This window comes from Antennarius striatus, chromosome 3, assembly GCF_040054535.1.
Source record: "Antennarius striatus isolate MH-2024 chromosome 3, ASM4005453v1, whole genome shotgun sequence".
Lineage (NCBI taxonomy): Eukaryota > Metazoa > Chordata > Actinopteri > Lophiiformes > Antennariidae > Antennarius > Antennarius striatus.
In genome coordinates this window covers 21,469,392-21,490,616 of record NC_090778.1, presented here as the reverse complement: position 1 = coordinate 21,490,616, position 21,225 = coordinate 21,469,392, and the positions used below count along the sequence as shown (strand labels likewise).

At 41.1% G+C, this 21,225-nt stretch overlaps 1 protein-coding gene and 1 non-coding gene across 3 annotated transcripts; one reads left to right on the top strand and one right to left on the bottom strand.

Moving 5' to 3' along the window:
* The first annotated feature begins 204 nt into the window (after nucleotides 1-204).
* Nucleotides 205-275, top strand: trnag-ccc (transfer RNA glycine (anticodon CCC)). The gene has a single exon. It is a non-coding gene; the product is annotated as a tRNA-Gly (tRNA).
* A 5,395-nt stretch (nucleotides 276-5,670) lies between these two features.
* On the bottom strand, nucleotides 5,671-21,202 carry mlxip (MLX interacting protein). 2 transcript variants are annotated; one of them, XM_068311456.1, is made up of 17 exons: nucleotides 20,503-21,202; nucleotides 16,450-16,556; nucleotides 15,854-15,939; nucleotides 15,563-15,652; nucleotides 15,438-15,479; nucleotides 14,898-15,138; nucleotides 14,725-14,814; nucleotides 14,454-14,548; nucleotides 12,918-13,500; nucleotides 12,232-12,329; nucleotides 11,881-11,980; nucleotides 11,687-11,784; nucleotides 11,414-11,521; nucleotides 11,152-11,279; nucleotides 10,780-10,900; nucleotides 8,466-8,595; nucleotides 5,671-7,634 (listed from the first exon to the last, which is right to left on the bottom strand). In XM_068311456.1, exons 1-17 carry the CDS (start codon nucleotides 20,823-20,825, stop codon nucleotides 7,528-7,530), a joined length of 2,547 nt encoding a protein of 848 aa, XP_068167557.1. In that variant the 5' UTR covers nucleotides 20,826-21,202; the 3' UTR covers nucleotides 5,671-7,527. The 2 variants fall into 2 exon arrangements, with proteins under 2 accessions (XP_068167557.1, XP_068167558.1); XM_068311457.1 differs by having other exon boundaries at nucleotides 14,898-15,069.
* Between the last annotated feature and the right edge of the window lie 23 nt (nucleotides 21,203-21,225).

The following is a 21,225-nucleotide window of genomic DNA, read 5'->3' as shown; positions in this document are numbered from 1 at the left end:
GAGTGCTTTACACTTATGCTGTTATGTAAAAACTATGGATTCCTGTAGGCACTATTTTTATACTTTAGAGTTTCATCTTAAACCTTCAAAGCACAATGGTGCTTTGAAGGTTTAAGATCCACATATACGTTATATTTATATATACTTATATATTTATATTCACACACACACGCACACAGTGCGCGCACGCAAGTGCGCACACATGCGCAGCTGGTGTAGTGGTATCATGCAAGATTCCCATTCTTGCGTCCCGGGTTCGATTCCCGGGCAGCGCACATCATTTTAGGGGCAGCAGTAACTCAGTCCAGGAGGTGCCACCTCCCAAAAACCACTGAGGTGCCCTTGAGCAGGGCACCGCGCCCCTACAAGCTGCTCCTTTGGGTGCGCACCTGGTCGGAGCTGCCTGCAACTCTACCTCCCACTGTGTGTACTGTATGTATCCTTGTGTGTGTTTGTGTCTGTTTCAGGGGTATGTACACACACACACACACACACACATATATATATATATATATGTGTGTGTGTGTTTGTTATATATTGATATATACTGTATATATGATAATCAATAAATGAATGGAAAAACTAACTTCTTCATGTGAGATAAATAAAGTATATTTCTTCTTCTTCTTCCATCATAGAAAGTCACATTTTTATGGCACTCACAACAGTACTGTGTGGCACATGTCAGGAAGAAGGTTCCAGGGTTAAGGAAGTAACTGCTGTCACTTGCGGCTTAAGAGACGGATCCAAGCCAAACATTTTCTTCACAGGAAGTCACCATTTCCTTAACGTGATGATGTCATAAGTGACAATCGCTTTTCTTTTCTTAGAGGTCTGAGTGCTAAAGTAAATTTCCACGATGGCTAAGGGGTTGCAATGACATCTGTGACTAATTTTTAATTCGTATCACCCTTACATCAGGAACTGAATCAATTCAGTCAATTCATGCATCAACTTGTGTGGATCTTGATTTATTGATGTATTTAAATTCTGTTGCATCATGATCAGTGAGGAAATATTTGAATCACAACTTTGTGAATTTTGATGACATCATTTTTAGAATACCTCTGTGACGTGTGTGGAAACCCACAAAGTGATCTTGACAGTTTATTGTTTATCTTTATTTTTCAACTCATGAAGATGTCACAGATTAATCTGCGGTTCCTTCCCCATATACTGAGGTGAAAGGTGACCAGAAAAAAACCTACTGACAGATTCTTTGATGATAATGACACAAAGGCGTCATTCACCCAAAGAAAAAAAACATCCACTGTTTCGATATATAACCTCAGACCGTGACAGTTTGGGTGCATTTAAAGTCTACAGCAGAGAGAAAAAAATCACCTCATGTCTCTTTTTAAAGGTAAGCCATCTTCAGAGAAATTAAATTATACATACAATAATGTAATAATATAATCATACATGTAGAGAGTAGGAAAATGATTTAAAAATCAAATTTACCACTCAGTATATCTGTGTAAAATTAACTTAATAATTATATTGTGATTTTAGAATGAATGAAAATGACTAAGACAAATATGTCAAATATTAATATTTTTTATCAACAATTTATTTCCTTATGGTGGCTAAGTCTGCAGATATACTGCATAACAAGTAAAATGAGCTTTATAGCTGCAGACTAACGTCAACTCTCCCTCTAATCAGAACTCAAGGAATACTTCCTGCTTTGACAGAAATGCTGTTCCAGGTGTTTTATGTGAAATCAGTTTTGACATTGAAGTTGAATCTGCTTCGATGTGATCTTTTGGTAGACTTGTCGTTCTGGCATGTCACAATTTTGTTTTTTGTGTAACTTCCTGAAGAGGTCCTCCTGTCCTGTTTTCTGATGATGGACATTTTCTTCATCGCCTCACAACCAACTGGAATACAGGAACTTCAAAGCAACCTGAAAGATGTGACTTTTTCTATGTGTACTCTATGGCAGGCTGAAATGGATTATGTGAGTTTGCGACACATTGAAAGTGACACTGGAGAACACAGTCATGTCTTTACACCGGTTTAAAGATTTCATTTAAAAGCTAATTTATGTAACACAACATGAAATGAATACCACAAAGTATTGATGGAGCAACACTTTGCAGATGTTAATAAAACATATGACAGCTTACAACCTCTGAGCTCCATGATTTTTCTTTATGACCTCCACTTCCTTCCTAGATAAAGATTATGTTTGCTGGAAGGTCACCAAATGGATACAAATCAGAGCCTCTGGAGGGAATATCTGAAGATGAAATCCAGACCTCCATCTGCTCCATCACAGATTATTTGGAGAACCACATGCCGAAGATCATCAATCCCATCAAACTAAGGCGTGTCAGCAGACAGAGTCACTTGTTTCTGACTCAGTTCATAGCAGCAGTCAGCAAAGGTAAAAAAAAAACCATGTCAAAAACCGACTGCCGCAGAAACGTAACGACTGCACCGGATTACGAGAAGAAGACGATTGGCCTCCGGATCCTCTACTTCACCAGAAAATGGGTGGAGCACTTTGGAAATTTCACCTGCGAAATTTAACGTTTTTTCTTTGTTTTGAAGAGAATCACAATTGCTTTTTGAAATCACTGTAAAATCAAACTTTTTTGTGGCTGTACTTGTCAGTTTCAAATTTTTTTCTTTGACTGATTAAAATGTAAGTAGCTGGAAGGGTCTGTCATGTGCCAAGAAAACAAACATTGCTTTCTGGTGTAAATTTTTGGTGTTTGTGTCTTGTAGGACTTTGGATTAAGGTTCAGTTTAATTAGAAGGCAGTATAGCACTCTAGAATACCTTTGTTACATCCCACTTCAAAGCAGTGATGTATTGTAACAGTGCTTTGATCTACCAATGCACTATCTTTGATCTATGGTCAAAGCTAGTACATAGTTTTGACCTACCCCAAAAGGTCAAAGCTATGCACTTGTCAGGTACTACTTTCAGGGTACCCTGACCTACCTTGGAAAAACGTCAGGGTAAGTTGCGGGATGTTACAGTCTCTGACTGCTTAATTTATGATCTGTTTTCTAAGGTGTTATATATTTATTTATTATCAGTATTTATTTTATTTATAAGGAATTAATTTATAGAAGACTGTATTACTGACTCTTTGAATATAATATGATCATATTAAAATATTTCTAACTACTGCAAACTTTTCTTTTTTTTAAAAGTAATTTTAATTGCGTGAAGGATTCTTCATTATCAGACCAGCCCTAACTGGCGTGTGAGGTTGAGAAGTTCCGACTAGATATAGTCGGGCTCACCTCCACACACAGCTTGGGCTCTGGTACCAGTTCTCTCGAGAGGGGTTGGACTCTCTTCCACTCTAGAGTTGCCCATGGCGAGAGACGCCGAGCAGGTGCGGGTATACTTATAGCCCCCGGCTTGGCGCCTGTACATTGGGGTTCACCGCGGTGGACGAGAGGGTAGCCTCCCTCCGCCTTCGAGTGGGGGGACGGGTCTTGACTGTTGTTTGTGCTTATGCACCAAACAGTAGTTCAGAGTACCCACCCTTTTTGGAGTCCTTGATGGGGGTGCTGGAGAGTGCTCCCACTGGGGACTCCATCGTTCTGCTGGGGGACTTCAATGCTCACGTGGGCAATGACAGTGAGACCTGGAAGGGCGTGATTGGGAGGAACGCCCCCCCCCTCGATCAGAACCCATGTGGTGTTCTGTTATTGGACTTCTGTGCTCGTCATGGATTGTTCATAACGAACACCATGTTCAGACATAAGGGTGTCCATTCGTGCACTTGGCACCAGGACACCCTAGGCAGCAGTTCGATGATCGACTTTGTGGTCGTGTCATCGGACTTGCGGCCGGATGTCTTGGACACTCGGGTGAAGAGAGGGGCGCAGCTGTCAACCGATCACCACCTGGTGGTGTGTTGGCTCCGATGGTGGGGGAAGATGCCGGCCTGACCTGGCAGACCCAAACGTATTGTGAGGGTCTGCTGGGAACGCCTGGCAGAATCCCCTGTCAGAAGGAGTTTCAACTCCCACCTCCGGCAGAACTTCACCCCAGTCCCGGGGAAGGCGGGGGACATTGAGTCTGAGTGGACCATGTTCCGTGCCTCCACCCGTTGGTGGACATCGGCTGTAAGGGATGCCGTCAAGCTGAAGAAGGAGTCGTATCAGGCCTCTTTGGCCTGTGGGACTCCTGAGGCAGCTGATGGGTACCGGCTGGCCAAGCGGAATGCAGCTTTGGTGGTTGCAGAGGCAAAAACTCGGGTGTGGGAGGAGTTCGGTGAGCCCCTGGAGGACAACTTCCAGACAGCTTCTAGGAAACTCTGGTCCACCATCAGATGTCTCAGGAGGGGGAAGCAGTGCAGCATCAACACTGTGGGGATGGGGCGATGCTGACCTCAACTTGGGACGTTGTGACTCGGTGGGGAGAATACTTCGAAGACCTCCTCAATTCCGGCAACACACCTTCCCATAAGGAAGCAGAGTCTGGGTTCTCTGAGGCGGGCTCTCCTATCTCTGGAGTTGAGGTCACCGAGGTCGTTAAAAAACTCCTCGGTGGCAGGGCCCCAGGGGTGGATGAGATCCGCCCAGAGTTCCTAAAGGCTCTGGATGTTGTGGGGCTGTCCTGGTTGACGCGCCTCTGCAACATCACGTGGACGTCGGGGAAAGTGCCTCTGGATTGGCAGACTGGGGTGGTGGTCCCCCTTTTTAAGAAGGGGGACCGGAGGGTGTGTTCCAACTACAGGGGGATCACACTCCTCAGCCTCCCTGGCAAGGTCTATTCAGGGGTTCTGGAGAGGAGGGTCCATCGGGAAGTCGATTCTCGGATTCAAGAGGAGCAGTGTGGTTTTCGTCCTGGCCGTGAAACAGTGGACCAGCTCTACACTCTCCGCAGGGTCCTTGAGGGGGCATGGGAGTTCGCCCAACCAGTCTACATGTGTTTTGTGGACTTTGACAGACGGATCGGTGCAGCGTCTGCAGTGATACGGACTCTGTATCGGTCCGTTGTGGTGAAGGAGCTGAGCCGAAAGGCAAAGCACTCAATTTACCGGTCAATCTACGTACCTGCCCTCACCTATGGTCATGAGGTGTGGGTCGTGACTGAAAGAACTAGATCCCGGATACGAGCGGCCAAAATTAGTTTCCTCCGCAGGGTGAGAAGTTTGGTCATCCGGGAGGGACTCAAGAGTCGAGCCGCTGCTCCTCTGCATCGAGAGGAGCCAGATGAGGTGGCTCGGGCATCTGGTTAGGATGCCTCCTGGACGCCTCCCTGGTGAGTTGTTCCGGGCACGTCCTACCGGGAGGAGGCCCCGGGGACGACCCAGGACATGCTGAAGAGACTATGTCTCCCGGCTGGCCTGGGAACGCCTTGGGATTCTCCCAGAGGAGCTGGACGAAGTGGCTAGGGAGAGGGAAGTCTGGGCTTCCCTGCTTAAGCTGCTGCCCCCGCGACCCGACCCCGGATATGCGTAAGAGGATGGATGGAGTGGTGAATGCTGAGCATTTCCCACTTGATGCTGGAGCAGCTGCTGCAGTCTTGAAAATTTATTATTCAATGGTTTTATTTGTAATTAGAAGTCAAGGATTTAAAAACTATTTTGCTTTGTTTTAATTTGGAATTAAGCATACTTAAACTTTTGCATTGCTTATTTGGGAATTTTGAAAAAGAAAAAAACAACTTGTGTGTAGTATAAGAAAATATCTTTACTTCTTAAAACAAATGAAATACAATACAAAATTTGGGGAAAACCATTTCACATGGTACAAAATCCCCTCACAGAAACAGCAAACAAAGCCAACCAGGAAGGTTGTAACATTTTTTAAATCATAGGATGAAAGAAAACCCCACACACACAAAAAATCACCTCAATGTCAACCTGTTATTGAACATAGCGGCTTCTCACTTAAATAATGTATCAAGTTTTTGCTTGAAAAGGAAAAAAAAACATTAAAAATAAAACAAAAAGCCAAGAGACACTTTATGCACAAATATGACATAGCTGCATTCAAGGGAGCACTTTAATTTTCTTACAGTAGCATTTCAGATAAATGTAACCACTAAATATAATAAACTCCACTCAAACATAGCCCTGTTTGATTTGCATCCCTGTAATAACCCAGCGCTGATGTACACTGTTAAAGGGTTGAGCATTACAACGTCAACGTGAAAATTATTTCTCATGGGACCAAACTAAAGGACTGCCCATAAAAAAAGTTTACATTCATCTAATATGAATTATCATTGGTGCCATTTGCTGTTCAAAAAGATCTGAGTAAACTTGGAGTTAAAAATTCTGAAAAAACAAAAATCACAACACAAACGTCTGCCTGAGGAGTGCTGAAAAAACAATTTAAAATAAGAAAGACTAAGTAGTCTGTGGCGATGACAGCTTCTGGCACTTTATTTGACCTTAAGGCAGACCATTGTCAGAAGAGCTGGGTTTGCACAGGTTCTACCTCGACAGCATTTTGCTCTGGCAAATGTTACCAGAAACACATGATTTAAATAAAATGACAGGAAAATGACTCAGATATGGCTTTTGGTCTGTTTCTCTTTGTAGTTTCTGTTAACATGGTAGAGACCTTGTTTTCTCATGAACCCTGAGTGACCAAAAAAATAACAGAAGATACTGTCTAGTAGGCTAAAATTGTAAATGTACAGAGACATGTGTGCATGTAGTATATACTGTATCTGATGTGTACAACGGTTTCTGGCATTCTCCCTTTGAAAGCTGTGAAGTAACGCCGCCGCACGTTGTCGTGACAGGCCCAGTAGAAACCCATACATGTAACATACCATATCTGAAATTCAAGGATACATCTATCTTTGTATAGTTTTAAGCTGAGCTGAATGGAAATGGGGGAGACCAGGCAAAGCAGTAAATGACATTCAGCATGGACGGAAAACACTATTCCAAATTGGCATTATAATTTTCACCTGAGTAAATGAAGGACAGAAAGGATGACAAAAGCTCTCATCTTTTTTTGTAATAGTAGAGCACAAACCAGGCCACGGTCAGTCAACAACCTCCTACATTCTACTGTGAAACTTTTTCTTTGACGTTTCAAAGACACCCCCCTCCTCAAAGCACCCTAACTACACGTCCAACTAAGCCTAAAAAATCCCACATTATCTCCATACATTTAAACATCTGAGAGAGAGAGCAGACTTTGCCCACAATTGCTCAGTATTTCCCTTTTTAACACAATGTGTTTAACAATATAAAAGTCGTTAAAATTAAATATACATACTGTAATTATTCAATGGGCAAACCAAAAGTACCACCTTCCAATAAAATATTAAGAACATCTTTGCCGAAAGTAGGAGAAGACAGTAGTAGTTTTTGTCAATAAAATCTAATACAATAAAAGCACATGAACATCATTGCACAACAGAATAAATGGACAATCATAAATTGTTTCATTTATTTCTCAGAGCAGTTGTGGATCTGTGAAGACGTGGCAAGCTTCCTCACTGGGTACAAGGTAAACAAGTGATATGTAATAGTTGTGATTGTTGTGAAAGGTTTAGGAGGCTTCTGGGTCACCTCCTCCTAGAGCACGGCTACACATCCGTTTGTGTTACGGCTTGGATAGCTTCTTCAGGAAGCGCGGATGGATTGCTCAGAATGGATGTGGTTGTGCTCAGCTGACGGAGGGCACTCAGCATCACTGGAAAACAAGAAGCCACAGCTTAAGAACCCTGACCCAATTATGATCGCACAATGTCAAAGCCAACACACTTTCTAGGTATTTTTACTGAGCCACACAGAAAGAGAACAGAAAGAGTCACGATTTTTCAGTTTGTGGTTTGACGGGGCGACAACAATGTCAATGAATCCCTCGCGTGCTTAAAAGACAAGAAGACAGAGGAAGTTATATATGTAACTCATACAGCATGTGGTAAAGTGACTAATAATTAATAAATAAAGTACAATAAAACCAATCCATTCATCCAAGAGGTTGGATGGATGGATGAACAATAAACTTCATCTAAAATACAGTGTAAAAATTAAATTCAGACATTACTGAGAATAAAGAGCCATGACGATGGAATCTGTAAAGCGCTTTGAAATGTCTTCAGATATGATTAAGCGCTATATAAATAAAAGTTGATTGATTCTTGAAGCCGAGCTTTAAGTGTTCAACATACGTTGAAGTGGGTCAATGAAAAAAAAACATTGCTTTTTTAGTTATTATGAGCAAGTGGGATGATGGGAAGTCACATCATGTATTACAAAAAATTTTCTTGTTTCCTGTCATACAGTTTTACTCGATAGCGGAAACAAACACAGGGAAATAACAGAGAGATGAAACAGATAATGAGGGAAAATTCTGAGAAACATGGTTACAGACAGTGGCATGCAGTCGGCACACAAATGATCCATGACCATTACCCTTTGTTTGGCAAATAGAGCAGGTGGGATGTCACACGTGTGTGTGTGTCTGTGTGTGTTGCAAAGTCAGCACACAAAACAAAACCTGATCAGTTTTTTTACTTACTCGGTCTGAGCACTGGGAGGGAGCAGTGACGATCAAGCCACTGCAATGTGGTCTGACAGAGATCTTCTCTGCTTGTACTTGACACCATCCGATTGAACGACTCAAAGAGAGGCTTTATGATAATGCTGAACTGAAAGTGAAGATAGTCATGGATTGATAACGTTAAAGACAGGGGGGAAAAAAAAGTTCAGAATGACCAACAGTTTGATTTATTTACATATTATGCAGTCTCTGCATTGTTTTAAATAATATGGATCGACTGCGCACTGTAAGTCTACAACATAAAGCACTCGAGTGAGAAAACTTGTGTACACAAAACTCTTCCAAGAAAAATGAAACTAGTCGCACCAGTTGACCAAGATTGCATCTCTTCATCTTCCACAACCTGTAGATGAACAACTATTTGCTGTATTATATCATAATTTATACTCATGAACAGTGCCTGTTGGCATTGATATGTTGTCCATAATGTGTCATTTATCAAAGCTATGGTCTATTTCTAATCACTATGGTTAATTTGTCCAAACTGTATAACCTGTCATCATTCCACTGTTTGTACTGTGTCTCATTCATCTTCAGTTCACCGTGTATTTGTTCTACATATGCATATTGGCACTTTGCTGCTTCTACACTCCTGGTTTGGTGTAAAACTGCAGTCCGTTGCTTCAGCACCGGTACCTGTCAAAGCGATCTAAATAACAGCCTTAAAAAATTCTACTTGAGATCAAGTTGACCACGCAGTGGAGCGGTTGAAGCACCAGGAGATTGTTGGCTTCACACAGTCAGGCAGGTCTGGCTTAGGATGGGCAGCAGCGCCAAATACCTGGTCTAAAGCGACCATGAAGGAGAGGAAGGATCTGGTGATCTCTGAAGTTGCTAAGATGGAGGAGGAAACCTACAAGATCACAGCGATGAGCCAGCAACTGCAAGGAAAGTGGACTACTTGGGAGGGCCGAAATGTGGAGAACTCCCCAAGCCAGACTGAGTTTCCGGATTAGGGCTACATACAACACCTTACCCAGCCCCCGGAACCTTCTCACCTGGTTTGGAACAGAAGAACCCTGTCTGCTTTGTCGCTCCCCAAATCCAAACCTGAAGCACATCTTCTCTGGATGCAAGATGGCGTTGTCACAAGATGGCGGCATGACAAGGTCCTGCACAAGGTAGCAGAGATCCTGGAAGCCCGCAGGCAGCAAGTAAACCGGGAGAATCCACCCACATCCCCAAAGTGGATCCAGTTTACCAGGCCTGTGATAATAGCACGCTGCTGCACGGGATCAGAGCGATCGCTCCTGTCACTAGGAGGCACGTGGCAGTTAGCAGCCGACCTCAGCCGCAGAGATTACCATGACATCCCTACATCCAGACATCGTGCTCTGGTCAGCTCCTGCCAAAGTCGTCATCATGGGGGAGCTGACAGTCCCATGGGAGGAACACATGGAGACCGCGTACGAGCGCAAGAAGGATAAATACGCAGAGTTGGCAGCAACGTGCTCGCAAGCTGGGTGGAGACCGTTCACTTTCCCAGTGGAGGTCGGATGTAGGGGCTTCACCGGGACATCCACTCAGTGACTGCTGGGGACCCTCGGAGTCTCGGGATCCAGCAGGAAGCGAGCTCTTTGGGGTCTTGCGGAGGAGGCCGAGGAAGGGAGCTTCTGGCTATGGCTCAGAAGGAAGGACAGGGCGTGGGGGAGAGAAGGCTCCTAAGAGAGACGTCACGGTAGGCGGTCAGGCCTACGCTTGACTCATGGAGATGGACGTCCCTGCCATGCACAGTCCCCTGGGTCTCATTCCATACACACCAACAATAACACTGGGGTCAGAGTGTGTGGAGAATACGATCCTTAAGCAGGCTGCAGGGAGCGGCAGGGAGACGTCCCTGTCGCTGCTCCACCACCCAGAGATGTTCCAGGGGATAATGGAGCGAAACATCAGTGAAGGGTGGCCCCCCGGCTGATGACCCTGCAGTCTGCACAATGGCATCGCCGGAGGTGCTTCAGGCAGAAATGCCAAGCAGGTACAACCACCTGTGCTTACATTTACATTTTCTACATATTTTGCTAAATCAACATAACAGCATTGCCCTTTTTGGAACCCACTGTAACCTCATATCTTAGCTGCTCACGTGTGCAAAAGCAAAAGATTTTAAATGTTTCAACTGTGCTATATTTACCTTCTATGCGCTGTGTATTCTGCTGTGTATGATAATAATAAATAATTTTAAGGTTTTACTAGATTATCAAATGTTCTTAAACCTCTGTTATCACTAAGTGGCAAACAGTGTGACCAGTAGAACTCTTTCACAGAAGGATACAATCCAGAACTTCCAGTTCTGTAAAGTGCGATTCTTTACATATTCATTGAACTCCTGCATGTGGTCGAAGCGTTGCCGTCTGATGGGTACCCCTGAGGCAGGCAGCTGCTCCTGGCACAAACTGGTGTTAAACAGCGTCAAGAGGAAAACAAAAGAAAATGAATGTTTCAAGCACCGGTGTAACCATTAACACCACAAGAGTAGACACATATACAGGTATTCCTCCTAAGTATGAACAACCACCATAAACAACTACTGCAGTTAACCTTGAAATTTAACTAACGACTTACAAACAATTCAGCTTATGAACAATCTCTCGAAATCAATTATGTTGGTAGAATGAGGACTACCTGTACACAGTAAGATACATACTTAATTGAAGTGTTGAGTTCCTCTATTTCCTCTCGTAGTCTCTTGACCTGTTCCTGCAACTGCTGCCTCTCTTGCTGGAGTTTCCCAATGTGTTCCACTGTCTTCTGCAATGTGACTGCATTACTGATCTAAATGCAAAATGGGTTATCATCACGAGGGAGAAAACACATGATTTATTAAGATCAATATACAGTATGAAACAATTACTATGATGTTCTGATGCTTTCTGAAGGCACTCTACTACTCTAACTTACAGACTTACATTTGACTGTGACTTCAAAGAGGGCACCATGTTGCAGAGTGTCTGAAATCCAATCTTTATGTTTGATCGTCTCTTTTGCTCTGCAGATATGTGTGTTGTCCTTCGGCCCTGAAACACAGCAGACATTACACTGAGGCTTCCTGGAAGGGGGTCACGTTTTCCATAGGCTGAAGATGTGTGCTACAAATGCTAAGAACAAGGTTGGAACTATCAAGCAAATAAACTGTTCACAACTTCAACATTCATGCTAGGAGCAGAAAGATCGACACAAACCTGGTTTTGTTCATTCTTTATTAGAGTAGTACTGCTGCTGATCAGCGATTGTGGACTTGGGACTTGATCTAATCCACATGGTGAGCCTTGACCTGATCCTGGTTGACCGTGAACCAGAGAGAGGAACAAATATATTTGGAACAAATGGTGGTCTTGGGGTTAATGTGTACTTTCTGGGTTCAGTGGGCTCTCACCGACACTAGAGGAAGCTTTCTGACTTTTGGAAGACTTTTCTTTGGGCACAATAGGCTGAGGAGACTTCTGCGTATGAGGCACAATATGAAATCCTGGAGTCTGGGATACATGAAAAGAGAGCAAATAAGAAACTTACCACCAATATGTAACTGAGATAATAAAATGGATAGGTCTATACTTATTTGATAAATTGGGGGGGGGGCTGTTGGGCCTCGGCTGAGGATAAGGACTCTAACGAGTACATTCTAGTTTTAATAATCGATGAAACCCAAATATATAATGTTTTATATAATGTCCTGTAGCTATCTGTGGAAACAGTGAAAATAATAATGACAATACAAGATACATACAAGATGAGGAGCAATGACAACTCCTGTATTAGAGACCACGTCTGTGTTTAGTGGTGTTGGAGTAACGATCACAGCGTTAGCGTGACCTGGAAAGGGGGCTGAAAAAGAACACAGAAATTAAGTCACTGCAGTTCAGTTTTTTTACGTAAGTTTCATCCTTTGAGTTTCATTGTTTGAACACGCACATGTACATCCAAAGTACACATACAGTGCGCCCTCGTTACTCGCGGTTTATGCATTCCAAGAACCACACGTGATTAATGAATTCCGCGATAGAGCGAAGAACTATTTATCTTACTATTTACAGTAATTCAAACATTTATGAACACTGATATTAACCACTTTCTATCTGTTTTACTTTTACCCTGACTCTTATCGACTGTTTAAAGCACTTTTGTGTCTCACAGAAGTCCGAGACTCACGGTCTTCCAGATGCCATCAGCCAATAGAAGGCGCGAACAGCATCACTTGACTACCTACTAAAAATGCGCGATGAGGTGAAGTCGCACGTGTTGATGCGCGAATACACGAGGGATTATTGTACTGTATACCTTTCTGATAGTTCTCTAATAAAGGCATAACCTCCTTAACAATACTCCACAAATTATTGACGTTGGCAACTCAACAATTTTATGTCACTATTTCTACACATCAGTATCATGATTTTGCGATCAGAAACAACAGACCTGTGAGGATGAGGTGGGAGGAGGGGAGGGTGCTAGCAACAGCAATCCTTTGCACAGGGCGGCTTTTGTTGGCACTGGACGGCTGAACTGGGCGAGGCAGTGCGAAGGTCTGAGGGCACTGGGTCGAAGATGGCGGTGCAGGAGCCAAGGGCTGCAGCTGACATGGGGGGGGTGGAGGTAGTGTGGATATGGAGCTATAGTCTGTGCCATCGCTGAAAGTGGTGGCTGCTTCGCTGAGCGTAACAGTAGAGGAGGCAGTGTGCGTAATCACAGAGGGTGCTACAATTTCACCCAGAGCTGACGTGTTGTCCAAAGGTGAGGGAGCCACAGGTGCTGCTGAGGTCATGTTCTGACCTGAAAGGCATGTTGCCATAGGATCAAGGGGAACTGACTGAGAAGAGGAACCGACTGTTTGATCACTGGGCACCACTTGCCCAGGAAACAAAGGCATATAGTTTTGTCCGTACACAGCATCACTGCCAGCAGTCTGACTGGCTTGGCTGGCCAGTGGAGAGCTTATCGGAATGGGTCCAGGAGGGGGAATGGGGTTGGGTGTGAATTGCATGGATGGCATTAAGTGGGCCTGACAAAAGATGACAAAGGAAATGGAATCAAACTCACTTAGTTCTGTCTATGAAACAAGTTCGATAACATTCCATGTTGACTGTGACCAATTTGTATTCATGAAAAAAGTAGTTTTACTCTGCTTTTTTCCATGTCATCCGAAATAGCAGGCATCGAAGCATTGATACAATTTTGCAGTCATTTGTGAAAACAGTAAAAAAACAAACCTACAGATTTGACATGTCTGTATTGAACAAATGCACATTTTACTCTATGGGAGACCAAATACAGCTGTTCAAAATCTTCTTGTGAACAGCTGACAGTCTGCATGATCATTTTCTCTCTTCTTTAGTCATTTTTTTAAAGAACAGAGTTCATGTGTATTTAAAAAAGAAAAAGATTGATTTTTTTGTTTGCAAATTCCTGGAAAATGTTTATAATTTGTGACACATGAAGGCAAATTTTTTTTTGTCACTTCAGCCTGGTTATATGAAAGTAGCTAAAGTCATATCATTGGCTCTTAGGTCTCTTTCCTTGTTTCCAGCAAATAATATGGGAGATTTTTAAATAATGATCCACAACACTAATATACATGTCTTTGGCATATTGTGGAACTGTACAAAAGGTGTATTTAAGGAGCTAATAGACTGTGAAAAATACTTGCAATGAATGCTTCAAGGAAGAGGAAGTAAAACTGAGGAAAACCCTTTCAGCCATATGTGACTGAATGATTATTGAAAGAATATGAACTGAATGTTAAGCAGTTTCAGCAACAAGTCAGGTATGAAAGAGCTTTGCAAATTAAGTTTAGTAATATTATTTTGTTAAACAGATATTTGTGTAACTACATTAGACACAAACATGGCACAGCATTTAAATTGACCCAAAAAGTATACATCTTAAATCTAGGAAAACTAAAAGCTCCTTACGCAAGTTTCCATGGTGGTGGTGTATGTTAGGATCTGTGTTTACCTGTGACTCAGAGCTGCTGCTGGGTAGAGGGGTGACAGATGATGCAGTGGGGGAAACAGAGGGGAAGGTGGGCTGACGGAGGCTGTGAAATAAGTCTGGAACAAGAGTTTCTATGTTAACTACTGGTTAGTAGAATCACACTACTTCATGTGTTATTATTGGCTAAGCCAGTTGCTGTAGTAGTTACAAGAACGTCTACCTTTCATTTCATTAAAGTGTACAAATTAGTTTATGTGTCGTCCTGCAGCTAAAGGTGGTGCGTTTCGGCTACCTTGTAAGGGATCAAAGGAGTCCATGAAGTCTAGATTGGGTTGTAAGGGGATGAGTCCAGGTTGGATCATGTCTGCATTTCCTGCATGAGCTGTGGAGGAGGTAGAGGTATGGAGGATATCTAACATTTTATAATATATAATACTGAGATGGTCATATTTCTTTCTTTCTCACCAATCTCCTTTGGATTGGGCCAGGCCACAGACTGGTGGGAGGCCAACGTAGAGAACAAGGTGTCTGAAAACTCAGACATCAATACATCCATGTCAAACAGGGGGTCCATCTCCATGGGAGCAGGGGTTTCATTTTGCCTACGAGGCAACCGACGTGCTGCCAACTCTTCATCCTGATAAAGGGAGACACGGAGCATGTCTGGAGAGACTTCCCCAAACAGCAATAACTGCTCCTCTGGTCCCTTTGAATATGCAAACCACACCACCAAGCCAGTTAATCACACACAAGCATGCATCATACACAGGATGATTTTTTCTCACCTCATGCAATAATTTTATGAAAACAATAAAATTTTATATATACAGTACACACACACACACACACACATATATGTATATATACATATATATACATATATATATATTATATACATATATATATATACATATATTGTATATATGAGCACTTAAATAGATTCTGTCAGCAATGTTTACGGTGACTTTAAAATCACACAGGTGAGCACGATGCAGTTCTGCTTACCTTAAGCAAGCTGGAGAGGTCCTCATCTTTGTGTTTCTGTAACTGTATAAGATTAATAAGAGACAATATAAATATATGAAATTCCCATTATCCCATCAACATGAAAAAACAAAATATAGTAGTACCCTTTTCTTAAAGTAAGTTCTCCACTTGTGGTATTCCCTTATGACAATTTCAATTCTTCTTTTCCAACATCTCCCATCTGTGGTAGTATCCTGTAGAAGAAAAAATAGGTGAGATTTGCACTAAGGTAAACAACAAACACACATTACAAAGACAGGACAGGACACAGGAGAAATAACTCCATCAATAATGACTGAATGAAAAGTAAGTGTTAGCATGACTGGATATAAAATGACTTATGTCAGGATGTCAGTTATAGCTTTTACTTTTTAAACAACTCATCAGATCTTTACCCCAGCTGGACGATGAATGTCTAAATCCATGCTTCCATCCAGCGGCGTCAAAAAGTGACAAACAGGATTGTCCCTTTTCTCCACATCTGGGGGGAAAATAAACATGTCATAAAATAGTTTTAGTAGACATATTATTCATAACTATGAAATACTGTATGTGTACAAAGCAATAACTTCAAGAACAAAATTGGTTTGAGTGACATTCCACTTTATCAACAACTTCCAAAATTTGTTTTCACTGCCCTCATTTTCCAAATATTTCATGTATGTAAATGAGCACTTCACTGAGGCATGCTGACATGAACAGCTGACTGCACATGAGAAGCTTTTGGTTTATTTTTGGGATGCAAATGAGAGTAAGTATTTGTCTATGTCAAAGCTGGCGACAGTCTCCTGGTCTCCGAAAAATTAATTACCAGTAGTAACAACATGCAGACTGACCACTACAACATTATCAGATTCATGAAGGAGTCCAGCTACAATTCCTGACAACAAATTCTTGACTGAAATGCTGACTTCAGACATGCAGAAACATGTAAACAAGTCAGTCTGTTCTGTACGGCTGCAGAATGACAGGAAGCAAATGGAACTCTTACACTGCATATACCAAGCTCTCCATATGGCATTGTTGAGGCGGATCTTGTCTCTCCAGAGCAGTTTGAGACCTTTAAAGTTCTTCCATTTGGGTGATACCAACTTCCCACTGAAAAGAAACAAACATTACCAGTGAAAAAGATTCTCAAGTGATAGCCCTAATACTTCATTCACAAAGTGTTTCTTTTAGTGGTGTGAGAAAAAACCCTGAGATTCCAAGAGTACAAATAATTCTAAGACAAGAGGTACCAGTCACCTTGGCCTGTGTTGGTGTTGTACTGAAAAGACTTCAACAACAAAACCAGCAAACAAAACAAGCAGGAATCTGACAAGGTCAAGCTCAAGTAACAAAGATAACTGCAACTGTGAAATGTAGACAGTCAGTCAAAAAAAAGAAAAACTGAGAGCAAATGACACACGTTTTACCAAATATATGAACTCATTAATGTCTGTCTCCAGTTTGTAAAACCTAAGATTGAACAGTCTTTTTAAAGCTTTGCACCGTTTTACTTTTTTGAACTGTCAAAAGTAAAAAGCCAATTTGTTAAAGATTGAAAAACTAATAAACAAAAGACACTGGTGTGAAATTTAAGATCTAGGTGTATTAATACATCCACAATAATTCAAACTAGAATCTTTCACATGACTCTGTTCATATCACATTAGGGAAAGGGTCACGTCACAGCTTCAAACAAAGTCTTTTTCATTAAGCGCCACATAAAGTATTAAGAGGGAATTATTTACAATATGCTTCAAAATGGAAATGTTTATCACAAATCAATTGGGTTGCCCAGAGCTTCTCCGTTTCAAGCCATGTTTCTTCTCAGTCCTTTCTCTCCTGTCATGCTGTGGTGTGCATGTTTATTTTTAATAAAAGTACTTGACGATGCAAAGTTGTGTTTTGGCACTTGGTCAGGTTTTGAATAATTAAAAGAGAGGCACAACTACTGTGGAAAACCATGTGGTCATAGACTTTCACTTATCAGATGAATGACAACAGCAGAACAGTGACCAGTAGAGGTGCTTTCAGTTCTTTAAATAGTCTTCCCCATGAATCCAAGTTGGTCAGAGGGAATCCTCGATATAGAAACACTACAGCTGTGAACACAGAACCTTTAGAAATTTGAATCCATCGTTTCTTTCACTTGCCTCTTTATATGTCGTTGTACCTGCTTTAGAACTCAACTTTATTTGCACAAATATATGTGTATTTTTAAAAATTACCCTATTGTTTTGCCTTAAGCCTGTAAAGACATCACCATAGTGACATCACGGAGTGTAACTGGCAGCGGGGAGGTGCCAGTTCAACTCTTGAGCACTGCAGAGGTGCCCTTGAGCAAGACACCGTCCCCTTAATAAGTAGGTCATTGGGCCATCCCACGAAGGTTCTACCCACCGCTCTACCTCTTACCACTGGGCTTGTATCGTATATATACACTTGTGGCAGGAGTTTTTACAACAACAGTGAAAAAAAAGAGGTCCTCTACAGAGAGCTAGGAAAGGAATCTTCAACCTTTAATTTTTTGTAGACTGTCTCGTTCTTGTCTTCAATTCTCTTTTCAGGGACTGGACTTGATTATTAATTGTACATTTTTACCTTAGAACAGTTAAAGTGGGGGATTGTTCGGATCATACATTTCAGTGCAAAAACATTAATGACCTAAGGGGAAAATTTGGCACAACAATATGTTGAGCATTACAATGTTAGGCTGTGATATCCTGAGGAACCTCATATTTTTTGTCAAGTAAATGTAGTGCTGAAAAAATGAAATGAATTAAAATCAAAACAAGAATTCAAATCAAATCCAACTTGAAATTATTCAGTAAAAATTCTTACATTTGTCAGTCTTACACAATTATTGACTTGATTTTGCCGTAGGCAGTTTTAATCCACTTCAATATGTTTGTCAAAGTCAGAAAAATATTTAAGTACATTGATTTAATCTGTAGGAACTAATCTATGAGAATTTGTGACTTTTCACAGATTTAAAAATAAATCAGATTGAATGACATTGGAAACAATTATTTCTGAGGAGGTGTTAAATTTCACAATTTGATGAACGCATGGACTATAAATTTGTGAAGACCACATTTGAGAACATTTTTTTGTCAGAGTACCTCCCAAAAGGAATTTTAGTCTCATGACTAAAACTCTTCACTTAGGTGCTTTACACAGTGACAACAGAAAGATGTATGAATGATTGAATGATTGAATGAGTTCATTCATTTTGAATAACAAAAAAAAACACAATAACAACAATAAATACACAAGAATGGTATGAACACTATCCGAAAATGAGTAGGAAGAAGTGTAAACGTACTATACTCCTACCCCCTTATTCTCAAAAAGAATACTCATTACAAAATACTACCTGTTAATATTTACAGAAGTAAATCAATCATTTAAACTGCATAGTCTTCTTTCAAATACCTCCCAAATACAATTTTTTTGTATGACCTCTTGAACTGGTTGATGTTTGGACTGAGTTGAACCTCACACATATACACGTTCTAAACTGCAGGCCTTCACTCAGCAGTGGAACTAGCTAACATCCAGTATTCCAAATCTTTTTCACACAGCCTTGACACACACTCATACTTTGCACTCATTTGGCTGTTTGCCCAAAGCCCCACCATATTATGCACACTCATTACAGCAATTTGGAATTTTACACAAGCACAAGGAAACATAACTCAAGGCACCGACAATTCCACAATCATCAACATTAGCATCACATCACATACATTTAAGAATTTTGACTGTGTCAGGTCGAAATGACTGAACACCTCTGGACACATGCTCAACAATATTTAAAAAATGGTTTCTGATCCATCAGATATGATTTACCAATGACTTCATTAGGAACTAGCCTAAAGATGAGATTAGATTCAACTTCATTGTCACTGAACATGTCACAGGTATAAAGCAACGACATGCAGTAAAAATGCAGTGATACGTAGTTACTACTAATAGCAACTAGTACATTAATTTAAGTACTATATTAAATTACCAATTTGAAGTAATTGAACTATATTAAATTTTATGCAACTTTTAATTTCCTGTCAACCACAACTAAAACTGTCCTTTTAGACAAACTTTATTTAGTTTACAATTACTTTTTACAACAACAATTTAAAAAAAAAAAAAAATGCTTTACAAACTAAATGCCCTGTTTATGGTTAAACTGATCTTGTCAGATTGACTTTTATTAAAAATCCTGTTCAAAGTTGTTTCTTTTAGGACTGAACAATATATTGTTTTAGCAAATGTTTAATTCTCAACGGTCACATTGCAGTAGGATAAATCTAACAAAGATAAGTCTAACAAATTAAAAACAAATGAATGAATTCATGTAAAGATACAAGATATTTGCTGCTTGAATACATGGAAGTTTTGAGGTTTTCATTCCTTATTATTGAACTGTGACAATAGACTGATAAATAGACCCATAAATACACCCATAAATAGGTGTAATTCATTTTGATTGTTTATCAGACATGACACAAACTAGCATCTTTCTACATTTACAAAAACTGAATTTGTTTTTAACTGATTCTTTCCAAACAGTTCTTTAATTCATCTAGTGAAAAGGAAAGTTGTTTTCATTACCTCTATGTATATTGCACAAACGATACAATAATGCCACATGAGCTTTTGTTTATATCTTGGAGCCCTTGCATTTATTTGACGAACCAGTTTGCATTTCATTAACAGGAGCCACAACAAATTTGTTGGTTGGTTTCTTTCAAATGTCTGTAAGTCGTTTTTGCAATAACTGGTAATATCATAATATATTGACCACTAGGACAGATTATTTGCACTTTGCTGATTTTAGTTCTGTATCTTGTGTAAAACATACTTACTATGGTCTTTACATAAAAGTTACTGTAAAAGATTAGGGGTGGTGAAGCAGGAAGTAGCATGAAAAAAAACACTCGTGACTGCAACTTCACGCCACTCACAGGACCAGAGAGGTCAGCCTGAACTTTTCTGTGGAGTTTAGGTGAAAATAAAGTTCTCAATATGACTATACGAGTCTTAAGAGGAAACTTACCTGTAGGCTAGCGTCATGCACTCAAAGAGCTTCGTCAGTGACGCGTCTATGGAAAGGTGTGACATGCTTGCCTTGCCAAAATGATATGTCTGGCAAGTCTGTTTGTTGACAGTGTCGAAGTCGTAACCTTTCTTTGGTGGGTGCTCGCTGTGGGGTGAAGACACCATAAAGTGTCCGCTGTGAATGATTTGAGACTCGACACCGTCCGCTCTCCTCAGCCCCAAGTTACTATCCTCATTGTCCGAGTCGTCCTCTTGCTCCTGCTTTATGCTCACCGGTGGGAGACGATACTGTTGTGTGGAACACATCCCTCTTGAAGCCATATTGTTAACACAATATAAAAAAATGCTAATGTTAGCCAACAAGCTAAGACAATAAATCTCCCTTTCATAGGGTTCGCCAAGAGAACTGGAAAACGCGTTTCAGGTTGTTGGGTAGTTTGTCAATTTCGTGTCGTACCGTTACAGTCCAATTCCTCTGGTTACTCATTTTTAAACCTGGTAGTTGGTATTTAATTTTTCATGTTAACTTGACTTCTTCAATTTCAACCTAACTAAGAATTGTAGGCAGCAGCTGACAAAAAACAACAAGTTACAGGCTTCTCGAGCCCGAGCAGGAAATGCCTCTGTCAGACTGTTTCTGATTGGTCGGACGTGGAGCCCCACCTACTCAGACGCAGACAAACCCGAGGCGACGGAGAGCAGGACCCCGTCACTGACAGGA